Below are 21763 nucleotides of genomic sequence, written 5' to 3'. Positions count from 1 at the left end.
AGGATGACGGCTACAATGATTCAGCATGTATTTGACATGCGAGAATCTGCTTCTAGGCAGGTGATGAGAAGAGAGCAAGCCATAAATTGCCTTACAATATTGATACCTAGGTTGGGTGAATCTATTTTGTGTGTAATTCTGCTCAACAAATGGTAGCTGAAGAAATACTTTATCATTATATGCCATTTGATAATTTTGAAACAATAGTAGTTTCCTTCAGCGCAGCAACAGATTATATATTTTATTGCTAGATGTGTTTCCATTGCAAGAAATATTTTGCTTTATCTGGAATGAACATTCTCTGATCTACATACTGATATAAATTATGTTGTATCTCCAGTTTGCAGGCATCCTTGTGAGTTGTGAGCTAGAGTACTCAAGATAAATTAGAAAAAAACATTATGCTGTGTTTGTTTTGATAAAATGGAGAATATGGACGAATTTGGAGGGGCAATGAGGGACTCGTTAATCTCTTGCGGTGACTTTGTTTTTTTCATGTTTAAGGTGGAATATACTGAGGAAAAAGATAGGATAGTGTTTGCTTGGTTTTGTTAATTGAAAACAATTCTCAATAATTCATAAAACTGATAACAATAAACAATTATTTTGTGAAAATATACTACATTTTTTTAATTAGTTTTCAAATAAGTTATTGAAAACATAAAATTGAACCAAACTAGCCATTGGTAATTACCGTATTGCTCTTTGTTTATTTATGTAATATACACACACACACAAAAAAGAAAGTGAATCACTCACAAAATAAAACCATCATTTCCCTTGTTTTCTCTTCACTATATTTTCCAAGGTTAATACTTTCTTTTTCCTTCCATTAATCAACCAAACAAGCTAAGAAATAAACACTGAAGAGGAATATTTCATGACATCGTATAAGCTTTGATGAAGAGTATGGTTGCTTTTCTTTGTTGGCAGATTTGGAAGGCGCGTAATGCTTGGGTGTTTGAGCAAAAATGGTGGGATGCAATGGAGATAGTTAGAATTCGAGAAGCTCACTGTTTTGAATTTTTAAATTGTAATGTTGCTCCTTTTGCTACTATAAGATCACACTATTCGGGGCAAAACAGTTATGGGAATCCTGTTAGGTGGCAAGCTCCTCCAGTAGACATGATCAAAGTTAATACTGATGCATCATTTTGCGAAGTCTTATGTGAGGCTGGAGGTGGAATGGTTATGCGTGATCATAGGGGAAAGGTGTTGCGATTGGCTTCTTTTTTCTTTCAATGAGTTTCAGATCCGTTAGTGGCTGAAGGTTTGGTGTTTCGAAAGGTTATGGACCAGGTTATTCGTTGGGGTTACAGTCACATTGTGTTTGAGATTGATGCAGAGGTCATTGTTGAGGCTGCGATGTTGGATGGGTCTTCATCTCTTTTACTTGGCCCTCTAGTAGAAGATATCCGTGAATGGCTTCATCATCACCCTGATTTTGATTTGGTGTATATGCCTAGAGTAGGGAATGAGTTGCCTATGCAGTTGCTGCTTATACTTTACAAGAGAAAAGTACATGTTTATGGGATGATAATTTCTTAGAGTTTGTTTTGCATAAAGCTCGTTTGGATGTAATTTCTGATTCTAATCAATAAATATGTTTTCTTGCTTGCGGAAAGAAGCTAAGAAATAAACATTATCTTTTCATTTAAAAAAACAAAATTTTTCATAATTAATGTAATCATTTATTTTGTTTTTCCTCTTATTATATTAACAGACGGCCTTAATACATGCCTCTTATGAGTGTTTATTTATTTATTTTGACAATTTTAATGAGAAAAGGGAAAAGCAAAATAAAATGGATTTAATCCATATTTCTTTCCTGCTTAACCAACATTATAAATCAATGGAAAAAAAAAAAAAACCAACATTGTAAATAATCTTATTTTTCAAAAAGTTATGCAACAAATAAAAGATGTAAGTAGATGTTAATTAAGAAAGAAAATTTATTTTCCTTTCTTTCCTTCATATTTTTCTCTTAGTTGACCATACCAAGTAAATAGAGAAATAACACTTAATTTTGCATTTCTTCTCCTCCTCTTTTTTATTTATTGTTTTAATTTTATCTTCAATATTAACCAAGTTTTTTTTGACAATTAATATCATTAGGATTGATTAAAAAAAAAGTTTTACTTTTTTCAGGTCTATTCCAACGTGAAGGCTATTATTAAATCATACTTCTTGAAACATGTTTCTACACAAATTTAAAATATCCCAATCTTCATTTATACATTTTCTATCATCTTTGCCTTAATCGCATGTGAATGAAGTCGGCCATATAAATTTTCTCTCTTCAAACTTTTCCATTACATTACATGTCAAGTTGCTTACTATATTTAACTTTTAAAAATCATTATTAAAATTAGTGAATAATTTTAATGCATTATCTACAATTTTGATTTATTTTGTCAAAGTATAAATTGCACAAGTAACTAATTATTTTATTAAAAAATAAAAAAATATTCAATTGATTTTCAAATAAAAAAGAATAGTACTATTTTAGAGAATAATTCAACAATTTTTGTTGGAAATTAAAATTGACTAAAAATATTCAATAAATTATAAATACATAACTATAAAGTATAAACTAATACGAAAACATTTACTATACGAGTAACACTTAATAATACTAACCGCCTTAACCTTAGTTTTCAGTCATCATTAAAAAAAAAAGGGATTTATCTGTAGCGGGCTTTCCTACTCTGTGTAAAAACAAAAGCTTTTCTTTACATCTTCTACACATTAGCTTCAGAGCATATCGCATCTGATGACCAATCGTCACTTCACTTGGACCCGTCCTCTCTCACCGGAGATATGAATTCCTTCCGAGAATAGAGTGTCCGGAATCTATTTCTCTCTTCACCACACCTCCGTCTCGTGAAGGTTTTTTCCCACTTTTTTCAGGTACGCCATATTTTTCTTTTTTTCTTTATATATATTCACACACACAACACACGCAAAAAATAATTTTTGCGTATACATAAATATCAAATACATAAATATCCTTGGTTCCCTTTCTTTTGGTATCGTTTAGGGTTTCGTCTTTTTTTTTTTTTTTTTTTTTTTTTTTTGCGCTAGTTTTGTATTATTGTATTATTATTTGATATTTGTTTTTGGTTGTTGCTCTACTCAGAAATGTCTCGCTTGATTTTTTAATTTTCTAATTGTTGAGTGATTAGAAGTTAGAACGGTTTGAGTGATTGCTTCAGTTATTTTTATTTTGGGTGAGTGACTGCTTCAAAATTCATTACTTTAAAAACAGAAATACTTTTGAGGGTTACCATTTATTTTGCAATAAAAACAATGTAGTACGAAAGTAAGAAATTTTTTTTTTTTTTTTTCATAATTTACGAAAGTAAGATTAGAAGGCATAGAGTTTGACATGAAGGAATAGCTTAATCCTTTCTATCACGAGGATCTTGCCAATATTTTATTTTCCTTGATAAATGTTTGGGAAATCTCCTGTGCGCGCGCGGGGCCTTTTGTTTTTGTTTTTGTTTTTGTTCTGGATTTTCCACATTATTTGAAAATGAATTGTTTTACATTCATTGTTGCACCGACAATTTTTTTATTGGAATTTTTACCATGATTTTCCTCTGTTATTATTTTTCCCTTTCCAGGACAATTGCTTGTCATGTGATATTTTCCATTATAATTCCAAATTTTAATTCTTGTTTGATAATGTCATCCTTGTAGTTCAAGAATTATCTTTTTCTGAAATTCCTAACTTATTATTATTTTTTTCTTTAAAAAATGCTTAAACTTTCTGATAAGACTTCAAGAGGAACCATATCTTCTTCATTAATGTTGCTATTCTTAAGACTCTTCTTAAATTATTTCAATGCCTTAATTTTTCTTTGGTTGTGATTTGGGAGAAGTTTAGGGCCTCTTTGGCTAACGCTTTTGCTTTTTGTTTTTTGCTTTTGCTAGTGTACTGTAGCAAAGCAAAAACAAGAAACATGTCTGGTAACATTTGATGTCATTTGAATGGTACCGAAGCGCTTCCAAAATTGAGGCCAAAATCGGAAGTGCAAAATGATGTTTTTGTTTGTTTCCGCACTATAGCAAAGTATTGTTCAAAAAAAAAAAAAAAAAAACTTTATTTTTCTTTTCTAAATTAACATTTTTAACTAGCCATTCAAAATTTCAAACTTGCAACACTTTTTACCAAACATGCTTTCACGGTTTTTTTTTCCAAAAATCTTGTAAGAAATTTACGTTACCAAACAAGTTTCGAAATAGTGTTGAACACACTCTAAAGCGGAAATATTGCTTCTCCTTCGGATTAAAGCAAAAGCATAAAGCAATTGTAGTTGCCAAACGAGCCCTTAGTTCCTAACTCTTCAAATAAACCAACTCACTCTTTGACCTTGATCAACCACGTGCCTTACTCTCTTCACCATCAATTCTTTAGGTTGGAACCTATCAATGATGGTTTTAAAAAATTTCAACATTACTATGAGTCACCATTTTGCTTCCATCCAAAATTTGGAGAAAGTGGAGGGATGAGACAAAAGGATATTTTGTTAAATAAAACTGAAAGATGCCATTATCCTCATTTAAGTGTGTTAATATTTTAAGGTACAGTGTTAACATAGTAATATCATCAATTTTCCCTTCCACTCAGCCTAACAAAGGAGGTATGGATATCCTCCCTTCCATTTTAATGCCTTTTCCAACCCTTTTCCCCATTCCTTCTCTCTCTTCTATCCCTTTTCCCATACCTTCTCTCTCTTCTATCCCTTTTCCCATCCCTCCTATATCTTAGATCAAATGGACAATAATAGCTAATGTTCCTTCGTGTGTGGTTTCTAGGATTTCAACTTCCTATGTTTCTTTAGATTTAGTGCACATAGATATCCTAGAAAAGTCATTTGGCTCACTGAACCAAAATAACATTCAGACCTTTAGAAATCAAGTTTTATTGTTCATATACAGTTTTATTAAACACACACATATATGTATAAATTTTTATAAATCTACATTAATGCAATACACACACACACACATATATATATTGACTTATCCTCTGCATATCTATATCTTATTTATAAGAATTTGTCGTATTGTCGTATTTATATCTAATCATGTCAGTGCCCATGCTTCATAGATGCCCTCATTCTAGCTTTCCAATAGCTCTAATTAGTTCTACCTGCCAGAACTGGTCTAATATTTGATCCACCTTCCGTAAGTGATTCCATGATTTAGCCACTACGATGATTAATGCGCTCTGATTCCAATTGATGGAATGATTGAGATCAAGTTTTTGGTATTATAGAGTTTGCTAAAAATTCCAAATTAGACCTAGAGGGGTGGTGAATAGGTCTTATCCTATTTTAGTTACCTAAAGCTAGTCTAAAACTATTAGATTCTTTACAGCAAAACAATCACTAATGAGGTAGAGTGATAAGGGAGGAAATAACACAAGTAAAGTGAGCAATCACAAATGAAAAATAGCGATTAAAGGTTAATATCATGAGACCTTAGGTGAAATTTACTCACACTATAATGATCCTAAGTCCCAACCATGAGGGGGTCGTGGTCACTTTACTCATTTATAAAGGAGTGGACGATTACACTGCATGCTTCCATTGCCTGAGGGTATTGCCTTAGGAATTCATTTAGCCCCCCTTTGTTTTCCATCCTTGTTTCTTTTATTATGTTTTCCTTTTTCTTTTCTTTAATTATATGAAAAGCAAAAACTAAATTTATTCAGGAGAAAGAAACTTTGTTTTCCATCTTGAAGCCTATTGTATTACTTCGTGGTTTTGATGATTTGGAATTTTCGTACCTTGATTCTTTTGCATGTCTTTGCATGTGTTTGATTAAAGTCATGTTTCTCATTATTTATTCATTCATTTATTTATCATCATTATCATTATTATTATTATTATTTGGGAATTCAAAGCAGTTTTGGGTTATAATAAGTGGTTTAGTTTTGGAATGTGGATTAAGTAGAATATAGGATTTAGTTTGGTCATAAAAGGGGACACACACATATTTCTGTGGTATGCTTCTGTTTACATTTCTCATTTGTGGTGATAGGGCCTGACCCAAAAATTTGAACTTAGGGGGCCAATTTAGTAACATGAAAATTAAAATAGAGTTAGTAGTATGAAAAATAAAATAAAAAAACATATACTGTACTTGAGTCCTTTGTGTATATATATATATATTTTTCCTAGTTGGTACTCACACACACTTGTCTCTTCTGAGACTTGAACCCTTGACCTCCCTTTGGGAGGTAAGAGGCTGATACCGCTAGGCCACTGGCCCGTTGGTGAGTCCTTTGAATATTGAGAATTATTTATAATTTGAATTATTTTAGATTTCCTTAAGCATATAGCGATTATATTTAGATTTTCTATTTCTTTATATTTCCTCAAATGTAAAGTTTCCAAAAGTAATATAAAATTAAAGTTTTCTTGTAAGCTTTGAAGCGGCCATAAATTAGACCCTATTTGTATTTTGTAGCTTACTATTCTAATCTACCTATTTATTTGGTTTTTTTTTTTTTTTTTTTTTCACACACACACACACACATATATTTTTTGGTCCCCATGTTGGTCCGCCTGTGTGTGGAGACATGTTTAATTGGTATTTCATTTGCTCTTCTGTCTTTTAATTGCATTGGTTAGTTTATTTTGCAGCTCATTCAAGTACTCTGCATAGCCATGTCTGAGATGGATCAAGTTGTGGGAATCGATGCACCAACTTCTTTGATGGAACAGCTTGGCAAGGCATTCCTTGAACTGGAAGCTCACAAGGGTGCTGCTAATGATAGTGTTCAGTGGATGGAAATTGAAGAACACTTGAGCCACGTGGAGACAGTTATGAAGAAGAAAGTTGAAGAACTAGAAGTTAGGGAGAAGGAGTTTAAAGATAAAGAATCTGAAACTCACGCATTGCTTTCGGAGAGAGAGGCGGCTGTTGCTGCCAAAGAGCAAGATTTTTTGGATAGGATACAGGAGCTAAAAGATGCCACTGTTGCTGTCATTGCAGAGGCATGGGCAAATCACAAGCCGGCATCTTTGGAGCCTATTGAGAGTGGAGGCGGCACAGAAAGCAAGGTAAGCAGTTCTCTTGGTCGTACAAATGCACTTCTTACTGCATCAGAGGAGAATTCCCCTCATAAAACAGGTGAAAAGGCTGTTGGTGTTGAAGAAGTTAGGCCTCGTCCAGAGCTGACGCAATTTTGCGAGCAGATGGATGCAAAAGGGCTTCTGAATTTTATAATGGAGAATCAAAAAATTATACCTGCCATTTGTGATGAACTTTCTGTTGCACTGGAAAGTGCAGCTGAACCAAGCCGTTTGGTGCTGGCTTCACTGGAGGGGTTCTACCCTCCTGATGACAGTACCCAAGAAGGGGATAAAATGGATGCTACCCTTCAGGGCATGCGTCGGTTTTGTCTTATGTTTATGGAAGCCATGGCCACCTTATTGGCAAAGGCTGACCCAGGTGCTGATCACCTTCTGAACCCTGAAACTAAGCAGCAAGCTAGGCTCATTGCTGATGAGTGGAAGGCTAAGTTGGTTAGTGCAGACGTTGATGCTGCTGCCAATGGAAATTCATTGGAAGCTGAGGCATTTTTGCAGCTCCTTGCAACTTTTAGGATTGCTTCAGAGTTTGATGAAGAAGAACTCTGCAAGCTTGTTCTTGCAGTCTCTCACCAGAGGCGGATGCCTGAGCTCTGCCGTTCTCTTGGATTAACCCACAAAATGCCAGGTTGGTGCCCTTTTAATTGACCTGATGAGGTCTGGAGACTAGACCATTTTTCTTTAAGAAGCCATTCACTTTGTCCCTCTAAGGGATGGTAGTATTACTATAAATTTATTAGAGAAAGATAGATGCACAATTATCAACTAGATAAGCAAGACTTCTTGTGGTTACATGCTGCTGCATTTTGGAAGGTCTATGCCTACTAATAGGATATGGAATTTACCAAATCCCTGCTTTTTTGCAGATGTTGTTGAAACATTGATTAACATCCGGAAACAAATTGATGCGGTACATTTTGTCCATGCTTTCCAGCTCACTGAAAGCTTCCCAATCGTGCCCCTTCTAAAGACGTATTTGACAGAGCAGAAAAAAAACTCGCAAGAAAAAAGCAGTAACTTGGGAGGTGCTGGTGCTGCTGGTGAACAGGTACTATTTGGCTCCCCAATTAAAGTTTCGTTTGCATTTCTCTTAAGCGCACACTAAATTGCAGTTTCTTATACAGAATAATGAAAATGCTCAAGAACTGGCAGCACTGAAAGCTGTAATAGAGTGTGTTCGAGAGTATGGACTTAAGGTGGACTACCCACTAGATCCACTTCAGAGAAGGGTTGGGCAGCTAGAGAAGTCGAAGCCTGATAAGAGGAAGTTTGGTGAATTTGGTAAAAAGCAAAAATTCAACAAGTCTCGAGCGAATGGAGGACGTTATGGATTCCATGCACCCGGTGCTGCTCCTCCTGCTGCTGTTAGACAAGCTGCACCTGTTTTTAATGAGAGGGCAACATTTGCAGGAATGTCGGAGAGTATTCTGCATGCTGGTCCATACGCCTACAATTACCAAGCTCCTAGCCAGCCTACATATGCACAGCCAGCATATGATCAAAGGTCATATTATCCCCAGGATGGCAGGGTTACTGCAACAACAACATATAATTCTGCTGCACCTAACTATGGCAGTTATACGGGTAGTGGAATGCAGTCTTCACATCAACCGTATATGTAATTAAATAGTTCAAGTTCTGTATGAAATTTTGCTTAGAAGAGATGCTAGACCAACATACCGGATAACTTATTTTTAATTTAAGCATGATTAACTTTCTCCATTCTGCATTTTAAAAGCTTCTATCTTGCAGATGGTTTGGAAACCGAAAGTATTCTGCTGCAGTATGGAACCAAATATTATATTTAGGTTTCGGTTGCATTTCTTGTGAATGTTTGAGGCATGAATGTGTTGTGTTGAGTCAAAAACTAATTTTGTTGTATAAAACAGGTGTTTACGCTGCTGACTAGTTTTTTAGTTGCCATGGAGACCTAACTGAGATGATAAGACCACCTACTTCTTTGCTCCTTTTTTGATGCATGTCACTCTCAACTATTGATGCTCTGTCAAAAATTAAACTTTTTGAATTCCATTTGGTGGACGCACACTCAGAAGTCATTCTCACAATCCAAATTCTAATTATTTTTTTTTGCTGCGTTTTCCACTACTATTATTTTTTCTCCATTTATTTAATTATTTTCCTTTATTGCTAAGAAATGTTTGAAATCCAATGACATTATGACAATGCTGTTTGAAAATACCCAAATTTATTGTTAGGGGACCTGTGTAATTTCCGTGTCCTTCTCGTTTGAAAACGACGTTGTTTTGGCATTCATTTTATATGCGTCGATTAACTTTGGTATGTCAGAATTCAGAGAGGTTGCATAGTCTTATTCGTCTGGCCCGCTGACTTCCCCTCCCCAGGAATACTCTCTCCATCTATCTCTATACTTATTTTTCTTTAGAATTTTAGAGAGAGTGAGACGACTTTGCCGTCTTCCTTGCTCATATTCAACTCCAAACACGGACCATCTTCAATCGCCCGAGCCGGCACTGAGCAAATGGCGCAGCCCCCGTTCGCCACCGCCATCACCACCACTTCCACCGTCCTAATTTTATTATTCTTAGTACTCGGTCCATCCGGCGTCGGTTCCTACTCTGCCGTGCCCGATCTCTTAGGCGATCCAGATACCATCCTCCTCCGACCACCTCACGGCGGCAGCAATCACCACGCCATGTTTCTGCCTCTTTTTCTTTCTCCTCCCAACTCTTCCCGGAGTGCGGTCGCTGCCGGCCGCGGAAGTCCCCGTCGCCACCTCCAAAGATCCGACGCTCACCACCCCAACGCTCGGATGCGCCTCTACGACGATCTTCTTCTAAACGGGTAACATATATGTGTGTGTGTGTGTGTGTGTATATGTATATATATTTTAAGTTCTAAATTATTAAATCTTACACTTTGTCTTGCTTATTAGATATAAAATTTAGACTCAAACTTTCATTTATACTGTTACAAAATCTGATATAAATTTAAATAAAAAGAAAAGATAACATTTTATTAACTTTTAATTTTTTTATTTTATTTATAGAATATATGTATTAAAGTCATTGTGAATTTTATACAGAGTTTTTTTTTTTTTTTGAATTTAAATTAATTTAATTATTGTTTAAATTTATAATGCAATGTTCATTAACCAATTAAAAAAAATGAGCATGTAGAAAAAAAATTAGATTATATACCACTTGTTTTGAATCAATTTACAATTCAATGATTTTACTTATATTTTTCTCCCTCAAATTTTACTTCTATTGCACAATGCATGATGAAAAGAAAGACCTAGGTACTAAATTAGTAATTTTTCTAAAAAATTATGGGAGAAAGCAAATGAAGATGGGTTGGTGGAGTGAGGAAGTACTAGAAGTAACACAATAATACAGAAAAAGTTTAGAAGAATGATAAAAAACAAATGTAAGCAAGAAAGGATTTTTAAAAAATATAAGAAACTAAAAAATGAAACTAAGAAGATAGTAAGTAAAGCTAAACAAAATGCATTAAAATGATTTATATGAAAAATTAGATATAAAAGAGGGTAAAAGAGTATTTATAAATTTACAAAGAGTTGAGCTAAGTTACTAAAGACATGGACTGAATTAGATGTATTGCTGATAGATTATACATACTAGTTAAAGAAAAGGAAGCAAAAGGAATTGAATTTAATATATGAATGATAAATATGGTAAACAATAAGGAAGTGGATGACACACTTAAAAAAATATATTAATGAATCATATAATGAATTTACTGGAAAAGGTGATGGAACAAAGATTAAAAAAGGAATCAATCAACTGTATTCGTGATGCACGACAGTTTGACAAGTCCGTTTTCGACCCAAAAGAAGTGTTTTTTGGGTGGAAACGACCCATTGTGAAAAACCCGCTAACTTTAGCTTGTGGGCCATGTTGGTTTTCAGCTGAAAACCTTCGTTTAGGGCTTTGAAATCACGTTTTTTAGTGTTGTAGGGAGGCTGCCGAATATTTCATGATTTTTCTTAGAGGTCTAAAGCAAGTCAAATTGTTCTGAATTTTTATTTTCGGTTGTTTTTATTGTTTAGGTTTCTTATTTTAGTTTTTCAGAATTTTTGGAGAGAAATTATTTTTTGGATTAGTTTCCTTATATTAGTAGTTTCCTTCTAGTGTTAGGTTATCGTTTATTGTATATACTTGTACTGCAAAGAGCAGAATTAATTTATTCATTCAACTATCAATACAATATCAGATTTTTTCTTACTTTGTGGATTCAAATTGTTTATCGCTCCTTGTGAACATTCATAGCATTCGCTTACGTCAATTCGATAACCGATTTGCATTTCTGTCAGGGAGATCAAGAATGGGATCTATTTACTTAATAAGACAAGTTGAGGAATGTAGGAGTAAGCAAAAAAACTATATGGTTTTTATATGATCTCATGAGATAATTTGGTGTTTTTATAAGAAAACAAGTTCCTATACAAATAATAAAGATTTTTTTTTTTCCCCTGGATATGCATATGAACACTGAAACCAAAGTTTTTTATATATATGGTAAGACTAGTGATTTTTCTGCGACATAAAATTGCACCAAGAAGCACTACTAAGTCAATGTTTATTTGCAATAATTTAATATGAAATAATCATAAACTTTCAAGGAGACATTTCGTGTTGCATGTTATTTGCCAATGATTTAGTGTTGTTGGATACTTGTAAAGAAAACTTAGCAATAAAATTAGAAATGTGGCGAAATGCAATATGAAGTGAGTGTGGCAGAAATGTGAATGTTGAGATGGGTGTGCAGTAATATTAGAAAGGATATAATTAAAAATGATCATATTTGGGAGATGGTTGGAGTAGCATCAATTGGAGATAAAATGATAGAAAATTAGTTAAGGTGGTTTGGGCATGTGCATAGAAGACAGTTAAGTGCACGGGTTAGAAAAGTGACATAGTCCACATTGAGGTGATGCTAGGGGAAGATGAAGACCAAGGTTAATGTGGGTAGAGTCAATAAATAAATATATAATTGCATGTGGACTATGTCACTTTTCTAACCCGTGATGAAGACCAAGGTTAATGTGGGTAGAGTCAATAAATAAATATATGATTGCATGTGGATTGGTTGAGGTGATGGCCTTGAATAGAGCGGAATGGAAATATAGGATTCATGTAGCCGACCCCAAGTAATTGTGAAAAGGCTTGGTTGATTTTGTTGGCAAAATGCGTTAGAATTAAAAAGATTTAAAATTCATTGAACCAAAACCGAGTATATGGAATATAAAGTTAATACAAATTCAAATATTGATAATATAATAGTCACTCTTCAAACCCAAAGGCTTATTCATAATAATTACTTTTAATGTTTAGGATCAATAATACAAAAGGATGGAGAGATAAATAGTAATACAAGTAGTAGAATTGGATCAGGAGGGACAAAATGGAGGGCATTTTACGCGTTAAAAAATTAACAAATGGATTAAAAGAACAACACATTTAGGTAGTGGAAATGGGAATGTTAAGATGTATGATTGGAGTTACTTGAGCTTAAATATTATAGATGAGATGGCTTATAATAGAAAAAAATGGTAAAAGAGAATTCATGTGGCCGACCCATTCATATGGGGATTAAAGCAAGGATGATGTATGTATTTATATGTATCATGTATATATATGTGTCTTATGTGTTGATACAAAGTGAACTGTGTTGTTTGGATTGGTATTGCAGTTACTATACCACCAGACTTTGGATTGGAACTCCTCCACAGGAATTCGCTCTTATAGTTGATACAGGGAGTACTGTCACATACGTCCCCTGCTCTACGTGCAAACAGTGTGGCACCCACCAGGTGATTATTTCATTTTAATGTTAATAATTCATTCGAATGATTATTACAAGTTGATTCATTTGCTTTGGTAATAAATTTGTATTTGATTACTTATCCAAAAAAAAAAAAAAAATTTGTATTTGATTAAATTAAATATAAATTAGATAAAATTAGTTGCACTCTCTGTCTTCAAAGGGAGACAGTATGCAACAATTTGAGGTGTTGGTATAGATTATATACATGTTAAAGTATCAAAATGCAGATCTGTTATAACATTTTCTTAATTATAATTTTGTGCGTGCAAAGAATGGTGTTATCATGGTGTTTACTTTCGAAGCATGCGCTCCATCGCTGTATAAAATGTATACTTTTTCACAGTGAAGCATCAAAAGAATTGGAGCACAAGAAAGGGCAATTCTTATATTTATCAATAGGATACAAAAATGTTGAATTTTTGAATTTCATTTCTGAGCTATCTTAACATAATGGCTTGTATATAGAAGTTTTGTTTGAAAATAACCAAGTCTTGTCCCTTGTTAAGAATTTCGTGTACGTATGAACTTTTCAACAAGACATCCATCTGATGTTTCACTGGGAACTATATAGTATCATTTGCGTTTTTGTCAATGCAACCGTATCGAACTCGTTCATTCAGCTCCGATTGAAAAAATTGACATCAGATCTGGCTCGAATAGAAGATCAGAGAGAGAATTGGGGTTGTGGGGTAGGGGGGGAGTAAAAAATTGGCATAACCCAGCAATGTCTTCACAAGCCAAATGGCTTTCTCATGGAGGTGACTGGGATTGAAAGGGACTGCTACAAGATCAGTCAAATTCACCCAGCTGATGTGAGGGTCTGCAGCATTCTCCCCCATCTGATGGCTGAAAATTCCTTCCAATCCAAATAATCATTGGATCAAAACTTGGGCAGCTACAGTCTCCTCTAGTCCTCTGGTTGGTTGTCGTAGAAAAAATACATATGTACACGTTTATTGATGTGAACATCTAATTTTTTTACTTATAAAATTTTTTTTTAAAAAATCTAATTTTTTTGTTAAACATTTTATTTGATGTGGGGTTTTCTTGGTTTGTCCGGTTCAATCCTTTTTGCTGGTGGAATTGGAATATGAGGTTTCAGTGAAATTTTTTGTTCAAGGAGTTGATTTTGATGAATTTGATTAAGCTGGTGAAATGTATTTATGCACAATAAATTTATTTTGTCGTTTTATGTAATTAGTTGATACGAGAATGTGAAACATTAAAAGAATATATATATATATATATATATATATAGCCGAATTTTCAGTTCCTAATTTGTAAATAGAAAATAGTACCCTGAACTTATCCATTTTCATATTTTTTTGTTTCCATTTTTTATGTGAACTTCTTCTTCTTCTATTTCTTTTTATTTATTTATTTTAAAGTTCCTAATTTTTAAAGAGAAAATAATATCTGATCCGAACTTATCTGTATTCGTACATTTTCATTTCCATTCTTCCATGCCAGACTTTTTCACTTTTTTTTTTTTCCTTGTTTTTTGTTTTTGTTGAAAAATCGAATTATATTCGTATAAATCTGAATCTGTTTTTTTTAGCACTCTATTTTATTAATTGCGGTCTTGTGCTATCCCTTCTATTGCATGAACTATGTCATGTCATTCGGCCCCACCTCATTAAACCCCCCTAATGTTTACTAAAAATATTCTCAGGAGTCAAAATTCATGATCATAATGGGTCTGACGAAGGTTTTAGTGCTGATTGTCAAAAATGGTTTGTAGTCACAGACGTGGGGCCGTAATGGGCGTAATGTAACGGGGTTGGGCTTCACGGTTGTGATTTTATATTTTGTTTAATCCCATGCATAGGGTCCGAAACACATTGAGACGCAACTTCTGCTACATAATCCAATAAATGTGTTTTTAATGAACTTTAATGATCTTTGTTGAATTTTTAAAGTGAATTAATACAAGTAATGACTTGTACAGTTGTACATGAATTTCAAGTCGTGGTTGGCAGTAAAGGCTTAATAATTTAGACTCGTTACTAAATTAATGAACAATAATAGACTTGAAAATGAAAAAAAATTAAATTTTCCACAAAAACACATTGATATATTATTCAACAACATAGTATCAAGTTAGCAGGGATCTAAAAAAATACTTGAAATGATGGGGAAGAGACCAAAGAAAAAATTGGAATGTCACTGAATAAATCTTGTTTGGGGTGTGTTTGATTCAAGATCTAAGGTTATGTTGATTTTGATGTTTGAGGCTCAAACTTAAGTTGTTCATGGTTTAGAGAGAACGATTGTTGAGAAAAAGGGTGAGAAAATGGTGCCAAATGAGCTAGATCTTCATTTTATATCATCACAACCGACTTTTTGAGTTGCCGGAGTCACAGCAAGTCGCCTCACCTCGATATATGTTGATTCCGTCTCGAGTCACCCTGACTCATGAACAAGGCTGGAGCCTCCCCATCATCAACTTGGACTTGTTGGAGACCGATTCTGATTCGACTCGGCCGAGTTGGTGAACCATGTTGTCAAATATTCAAAGTAGACCTCCTCTATTTTTAAGGTTTGGATAAACATAAGACACTAAGCACGATAAAGGCAGAATTATCAATTAACATTATATTCTATTTTGTTCTTTGTAGAGTTATACAGTGAAATTATATATTTCTTGCTCGTTTCCAAACATTGATTTTATCTACTTCCTTGTACAATGGTCTAGTTTGAGTGAATGTACAAACTGTTTTTTTTTTTTTTTTTTTTTTTTGATAAGTGAGTGAATGTTCAAACTGTTCTGCAAAATATATTTTATATGTGAGCACTTTCGGTTACTGATTGAGCAGAAGTGAAATCTTATTACACAGCATCTGCTTGATTTGCAATTTAAATGTTATATATGTTTGTGTATGCATGTGTGTATGTGTGATTTTTTCCTCTTTTTCTTCTAGACAATTTGAGTATTGTTTGTTCAACAGGATCCTAAGTTCCAGCCCGAAATGTCTAGCACCTATCAACCTGTAAAGTGCAATGTCGATTGCACCTGTGACAATGACATGGTGCAATGTGTTTATGAGAGACAGTATGCTGAAATGAGTTCTAGCAGTGGTGTCCTTGGTGATGATATTATATCCTTTGGTAATCAAAGTGAACTTTTGCCCCAGCGTGCTGTTTTTGGTTGTGAAAATGTGGAAACTGGCGACCTTTATAGTCAACATGCTGATGGCATAATGGGTTTGGGCAGTGGAGAGCTCAGTGTTGTGGATCAACTTGTTGACAGAGGTGTAATTAGTGATTCTTTTTCTTTGTGTTACGGTGGGATGGATGTTGGTGGTGGCGCTATGGTTCTTGGTGAAATCTCTACCCCTGTAGACATGGTCTTTACCCATTCAGACCCTGCACGAAGGTATGTTTTAAAATATTTATCTTCTAGATGTAAAACTTTATATTTTTCTAACAAATACATTTGATAGATCTCACACATTTACTTTAGTCTTGGGATGGCGACAGTCCATATTACAATATTGATCTGAAGGAGATACTTGTTGCTGGGAAGCCATTGCCCTTAAATCCAAAGGTTTTTGATGGAAAACATGGATCCGTCCTTGATAGTGGTACTACATATGCTTACCTACCAGAAGCAGCATTTGTAGCATTTAAGAATGCTGTAAAGTTCACTTTTCTCTAAGTTTTATCTTCTTCCTTTGATAATTATTTTTAGTTTTAGATTTTTTATTTAATATATATATATATTTGGGTTATGGCAAATACTTGTTAGTTCATGTTCTGTATGACCTAAGCAAACTGTGCAACACGCATGAGCTGGACTGCTTTTTTTTTTTTTTTTCCCCTCTGCCTAGTGTTGTGATAAAAATGAAATGAACTAATAATGTGCAATAGATAGACAAAAAAGGGAACTTATAGTTTTAATTTGATGAATAAATTTTGTACATTATAACAGATTAGAACACTATCTCTAAATATAGTGGCATGAAGAAATTACAGCTGGTACAAAGAGATAACAATTATAAATTAATAGGTTACATTAACATTTTGCCAATATTTTTTCTTTTTCACTTATCAATTTTATTTTATTTTTTATTTTATTTTATTTTTTTCTGTCATATTAAATGCTTCAAGCTTTTATTTGCACAAGCAAATTTTTACTATAATAAGGTTTAAGAGGTCTTGATTGATCCTAATCTTCGGTAGCTTCTTTCTTTGAGAAGCCAACTTAGATGCCAAGATTGAGGTTTACTGCATGCAAAAGTTGAGTTTTGTCACGCAAGGTGACTTTCATATTCCATTCTCTCTCTCCTTGTTGAGAAACATAAATGAACTAATTTTCTCCAGTAGCAAAAATAGGCATACTTGAACTACATTGACTTAGAAGAAGAAACAGAGAGGATATCTTGCCCATGATGTCCAGAGCTTATAAACTCGTACACATGGCCCTAATGAATCTTGAGCCCTTTTCCTTCCCTTTAGGGAGGTTGAGGACATACCACTCCTGCCAAGGCCTAGGCGGTAATCCATCTGAGAGGTACTGAAGCTGATTGTATTTAATTTCATGGACTAGGCTCCATCCTTTTGCTGGTCATTCCTTAAAACAGAGTTTTAAGCGTTGATTTAAATTAAGTTATGACTCTGCAAGTTGAGCCCGTCTTGCATATAGCACCTCAATTAATTTTTCACCATTAACTTGAAGTCATAATGCAAGGAATTTGGCCTATAGAAGTGCTATTATCTTTTTCTGATGCACTCACAATGCAACAATTCAATGGAGTGTCAGCCTCTTCTGTTCAGTTACCTTTTCCTGATGTGATTTTTTTTTTTTTTTTTTGGGGGTGACATGCAGATCATAAAAGAACTCCACTCGCTCAAACGGATTCGTGGTCCTGACCCAAATTATAATGATATTTGCTTCTCTGGTGCTGGAGGGTATCTATGGCTAAACATGAAATAAACTTCCAATAAATTGTTTAATTACTTCTCTTAGTGTTGCAATTAATATATTTTGTTGATTTTTGCTTCAGTGATGTTTCACAACTCTCGAAATCCTTTCCAACAGTTGACATGGTATTTGGCAATGGACAGAAGCTGTCATTATCTCCTGAAAACTACTTGTTCCAGGTAAGCATTTGACTTCCTCATTTGCTTTTTTTTGAGCCTTGCACAATATATCTTGGTGTGGCTCCTGATGTCCTTGTAACTGTTAAATTAATAATTTAATATGCACCAACTGATAATTTATTTTCCTGTTGGATTCATTTCTCCATATTAAGCATTCAAAGGTGCATGGTGCATATTGCCTGGGGATTTTTCAGAATGGACATGATCCAACCACTCTGTTAGGAGGTATTTTATGTGCAAACGAACGCTCTTTAACGATTTTTCACCATCACACATCCCTCTTTTTGTAAAAAACTTCTTTCCTTTCCCCGTAATATGTTAAAAGATGACTTACTTTTCTTTTTAAAATGGTACTTTTGTGAGTTTTCAATGTAAATGTACTTTTGTAACAGGAATCATTGTCCGCAATACTTTTGTTGTGTATGATCGTGAGCATGAAAAGATTGGTTTCTGGAAAACTAATTGTTCTGAGTTATGGGAAAGACTTCACATCCTTGATGCTCCTCCGCCGTCGCCTTCAACCTTAAATGGAACAAACTCAACCGCAGATATGGCACCTGCATTTGCCCCTATTGGACCTCCACCGCTTGTTATTCCAGGTATGGTAAGCTACCATTTTATGAGTAACCTTTATCCTATTCCCACCTATCTTATTTGAATCCATTTCATAATTAATATTTTCATGCTAAAATAAAATTTCTGGCTCCGCCCCTGAATAAGGAAGTATCGCATTTTTCTGAAGCTGGAAATAACACCTTTTGTAAACCAAATGAGGGAAATCGTTTGAGTTCTGAACACGATTGACTAATGCACCAATTAGGATGATTTATTTCTCATTACAGTTGAAGGTGATGCAGGAGTTAGTTGAAGGCCTAAAACAAAGTAATGATGTCTGAAGATATGAGATATATTATGATTTAATTGAAGATATGGTTATAAATAAAGTGGAATAGCAATGAAGGATTTGTGTGCTTGGCCTCAAGGTGGGATTTAAGGTGCCATGGTTGAGTTGAGTTCAGGATGTTGTGTAGAATTATGTGTGTTACCATATGGGCAACATAGGCTGTGATCTTCTAACTTCATCATCGTTTCTTTCAATTGCTACTTATCCGAATGCACAAGCTTTTATGTGATTATAGTTATTTTTCTACTACTCCTTTTTTTTTTTTGTTTTTCTGGCAACGTCTCAACATATATGCTGGTTGACTATTTTAAACCGTAAACTGGACTTAAATTTTGGAAGACATCATGCAAACAATTTTAATGCCTGGAGTACTTCTTCCATGACTCTCCCAATATCATATCCCTCTTCTTGAAATGAGTAATCTCTAATGATATATCTACATTATCATTGTTGTCCAGGGGAACTTCAAGTTGGATTCATAACGTTTAATATGCTGTTGAATGTCAAGTACTTGGACCTAAAACCTCATGTCACAGAGCTTGCTCAGTTCATTGCACAGGAGTTAGATGTTAATGCTTCACAGGTAAAATTATTTTGGATTTAATGCATAATCGTTGTTATAGCCGCTTGTTGCAGCATTTGATCTGAAACTAATGCGCTGCACTTTCTGATTGCTAGTTCAACTTTATTATTTTTATTGTTAATCCGTATTTCTTGCAACTTAAACGTCATTCACCCCATGGGTGCCTGTATTCTGAAATGCATGGTTTCAGGTCCACCTACTTAATTTTACGTCTGAAGGAAATGATTCTCTCGTAAGATGGGCTGTTCTGCCAGCAGGCTCTGCTGACTACTTTTCTAATTCCAATGCAAAGGTGAATTTGCAGTTTGTAGCTTTGCATTGAGTTTCTTTGCAGAAGATTAGGATGAATTATTTGAAAATTATGTTCTTTTGGCAGAGTATAATTTCCCGCTTAGCTGAACATCGCATGCAGCTTCCTGATGCGTTTGGAAGATATCAATTGGTTGGATGGAAAATTGAGCCCCCACCAAAAAGGTATGCAATTTACTTCTTTTGGACATCCCCGGCTCATGTTGCATTAGTTCTTTGTCATTTTTTTCTTTTCTTTTCTTCTTTCTCTCTCTTCCTCCCTTTTTTCCCCTCCTTTTTGGTAGGGTGGGGGGGTTTGAAAGTATATTACTAGGGCTCTTTTTGCATGTTTTTATCATGGTTTTGGTAAACCTGTATTTTGAAAGGCACATAGACTAGAGACTCCTTATTGTGAACCTACCCCTCACAAATACCATTTGCATTCTTAATTGTACATGTGGTGTATGTATATATCTAAGATTTTCTTTTATATCCAAATTGTTTTGGAATGAAGCAGGACCTGGTGGCAGCAACATTACTTGTTTGTGGTTGTAGCAATTATTGTAACCTTAATTCTGGGATTATCGGCTTCTGGGGCATGGCTTATTTGGAGACGGAGACAGCAATCACTTGTTTCATACAAGCCTGTTGATGCAACTGTTCCGGATCAAGAATTACACGTGGTTTCTCGTGAGCAGGAACTACAGCCGCTTTCAAACTCATAAAAGTTGTCTTTGCCTGGTGATTTATGTGAAACAGTATAGCACAGCATTCTTCAATCTAGAGTAAGATGACCGATTTCTGCATCCATAGCTTCTAAAACGATGAGCATGATGTGGACACAAGTTTAAGTCAGCGAGCAGCTACTTTGTGCAAATATAATGCCAAGGGTTTCCGACATTTCTCTAGATCTTCCCAATACATCCCGTTCCAACACCTTGCATAGATAGAACCAGCGCTGGTAATGACTTCTGACATGGGAACCAACCTTTGAGGGCTTTATTTGATGTTTCATAAACTGGGATAAAATTGTTGTGGAAGAGAACTCCTCATTTTCGGTATTTCATATACGTAAATTAGTTCGTGATGTTGTAAGATATTATTGAATTAAAGGTCAAGTCAATGAGATGAATTACAAATCTACAGTAATAGAAATAAGGATTCTGTGATGAACAAGGACAAGATGTATTCTTTATAGAAATATATTTTGCTGGTTCTAATTTGTACATTAGGAGTTTTATTGTTTCTTGTTTAATAATAATAATTATTATATTTGTCCATAGGGAGTGTTTGGTTTGGTTTATAACAGGTTTCTGTTTTTCATTTCTATAAACGGCTTGAGAATTGGTTTGGTTGTAATTGTTTTCTTTAAAACCAAGTCCTTCAATGGAGATTTCGACCTTTTACGGAAAACATAAAGATACACCGTAAATTTACGATTGTTATAACCGCTTGCAAGGCCTATAAGATAAAACTAAAAGAAATTTGTATGGACCACCAATAGAAGAGAAATTGTATTTGTTTGGTAATTAATACCATACGGGAAACATAAATAATTCATTAACAGCAATATATATCTATTATAAAATAAACTTGTATCGAACTATGAGCAATTGTATTTATTTGGTAACTAATACAATACACAAAACATAAATAATATATATATATATATATATATATATATATAACTAACAGTTGGCCAATACAAGAATAGTTGTATTTATTTAGTAATCAATATTATACAAGAAACATTAATTAATTTATTAAAAGAAATATGTATAGCTACTCATCAAAATATATATATAACCAGTATTAAAAAATAATAACTAATATAATTAATGAGTTATGTGTCATCTTCTTCTAACCTTACGTAATCGCTTTAATTGTCTTATCATTGAGTCCTGTGACCCCACAAACACACACACACATATATATAATATTATTATTAAA

General features: G+C 34.2%; 3 protein-coding genes across 6 annotated transcripts; all 3 read left to right on the top strand.

The window, feature by feature from the left end:
• The first annotated feature begins 3 nt into the window (after window positions 1-3).
• On the top strand, window positions 4-1548 carry LOC132282047 (uncharacterized). Its single transcript, XM_059783680.1, has 3 exons — window positions 4-60; window positions 934-1168; window positions 1253-1548. Exons 1-3 carry the CDS (start codon window positions 4-6, stop codon window positions 1546-1548), a joined length of 588 nt encoding a protein of 195 aa, XP_059639663.1.
• A 1134-nt stretch (window positions 1549-2682) lies between these two features.
• LOC132285786 (FRIGIDA-like protein 3) lies at window positions 2683-8937 on the top strand. Of its 2 annotated transcripts, none has more exons than XM_059788011.1 (4): window positions 2683-2910; window positions 6645-7734; window positions 7973-8154; window positions 8231-8937. In XM_059788011.1, exons 2-4 carry the CDS (start codon window positions 6681-6683, stop codon window positions 8726-8728), a joined length of 1734 nt encoding a protein of 577 aa, XP_059643994.1. In that variant the 5' UTR covers window positions 2683-2910; window positions 6645-6680; the 3' UTR covers window positions 8729-8937. The 2 variants fall into 2 exon arrangements, with proteins under 2 accessions (XP_059643994.1, XP_059643993.1); XM_059788010.1 differs by having other exon boundaries at window positions 2684-2910; window positions 6657-7734.
• Window positions 8938-9414: 477 nt separating this feature from the next.
• LOC132285785 (aspartic proteinase 36-like) lies at window positions 9415-21039 on the top strand. Of its 3 annotated transcripts, none has more exons than XM_059788009.1 (12): window positions 9415-9929; window positions 12801-12921; window positions 15884-16311; window positions 16416-16572; window positions 17764-17846; window positions 17942-18038; window positions 18200-18263; window positions 18431-18637; window positions 19401-19525; window positions 19716-19817; window positions 19902-19999; window positions 20328-21039. In XM_059788009.1, exons 1-12 carry the CDS (start codon window positions 9607-9609, stop codon window positions 20536-20538), a joined length of 2016 nt encoding a protein of 671 aa, XP_059643992.1. In that variant the 5' UTR covers window positions 9415-9606; the 3' UTR covers window positions 20539-21039. The 3 variants fall into 3 exon arrangements, with proteins under 3 accessions (XP_059643992.1, XP_059643989.1, XP_059643991.1); XM_059788006.1 differs by having other exon boundaries at window positions 9416-9929; window positions 18191-18263; XM_059788008.1 differs by having other exon boundaries at window positions 9417-9929; window positions 18191-18263; window positions 20331-21039.
• Window positions 21040-21763: the final 724 nt, after the last annotated feature.

This window comes from Cornus florida, unplaced genomic scaffold (genome assembly GCF_030987335.1).
Source record: "Cornus florida cultivar Cherokee Brave unplaced genomic scaffold, ASM3098733v1 CherokeeBrave_3.0.0_Hap2_Chr11, whole genome shotgun sequence".
NCBI lineage: Eukaryota > Viridiplantae > Streptophyta > Magnoliopsida > Cornales > Cornaceae > Cornus > Cornus florida.
Note: the sequence above shows the minus strand (reverse complement) of the source record. Positions and strands in the feature narration are given on the sequence as shown.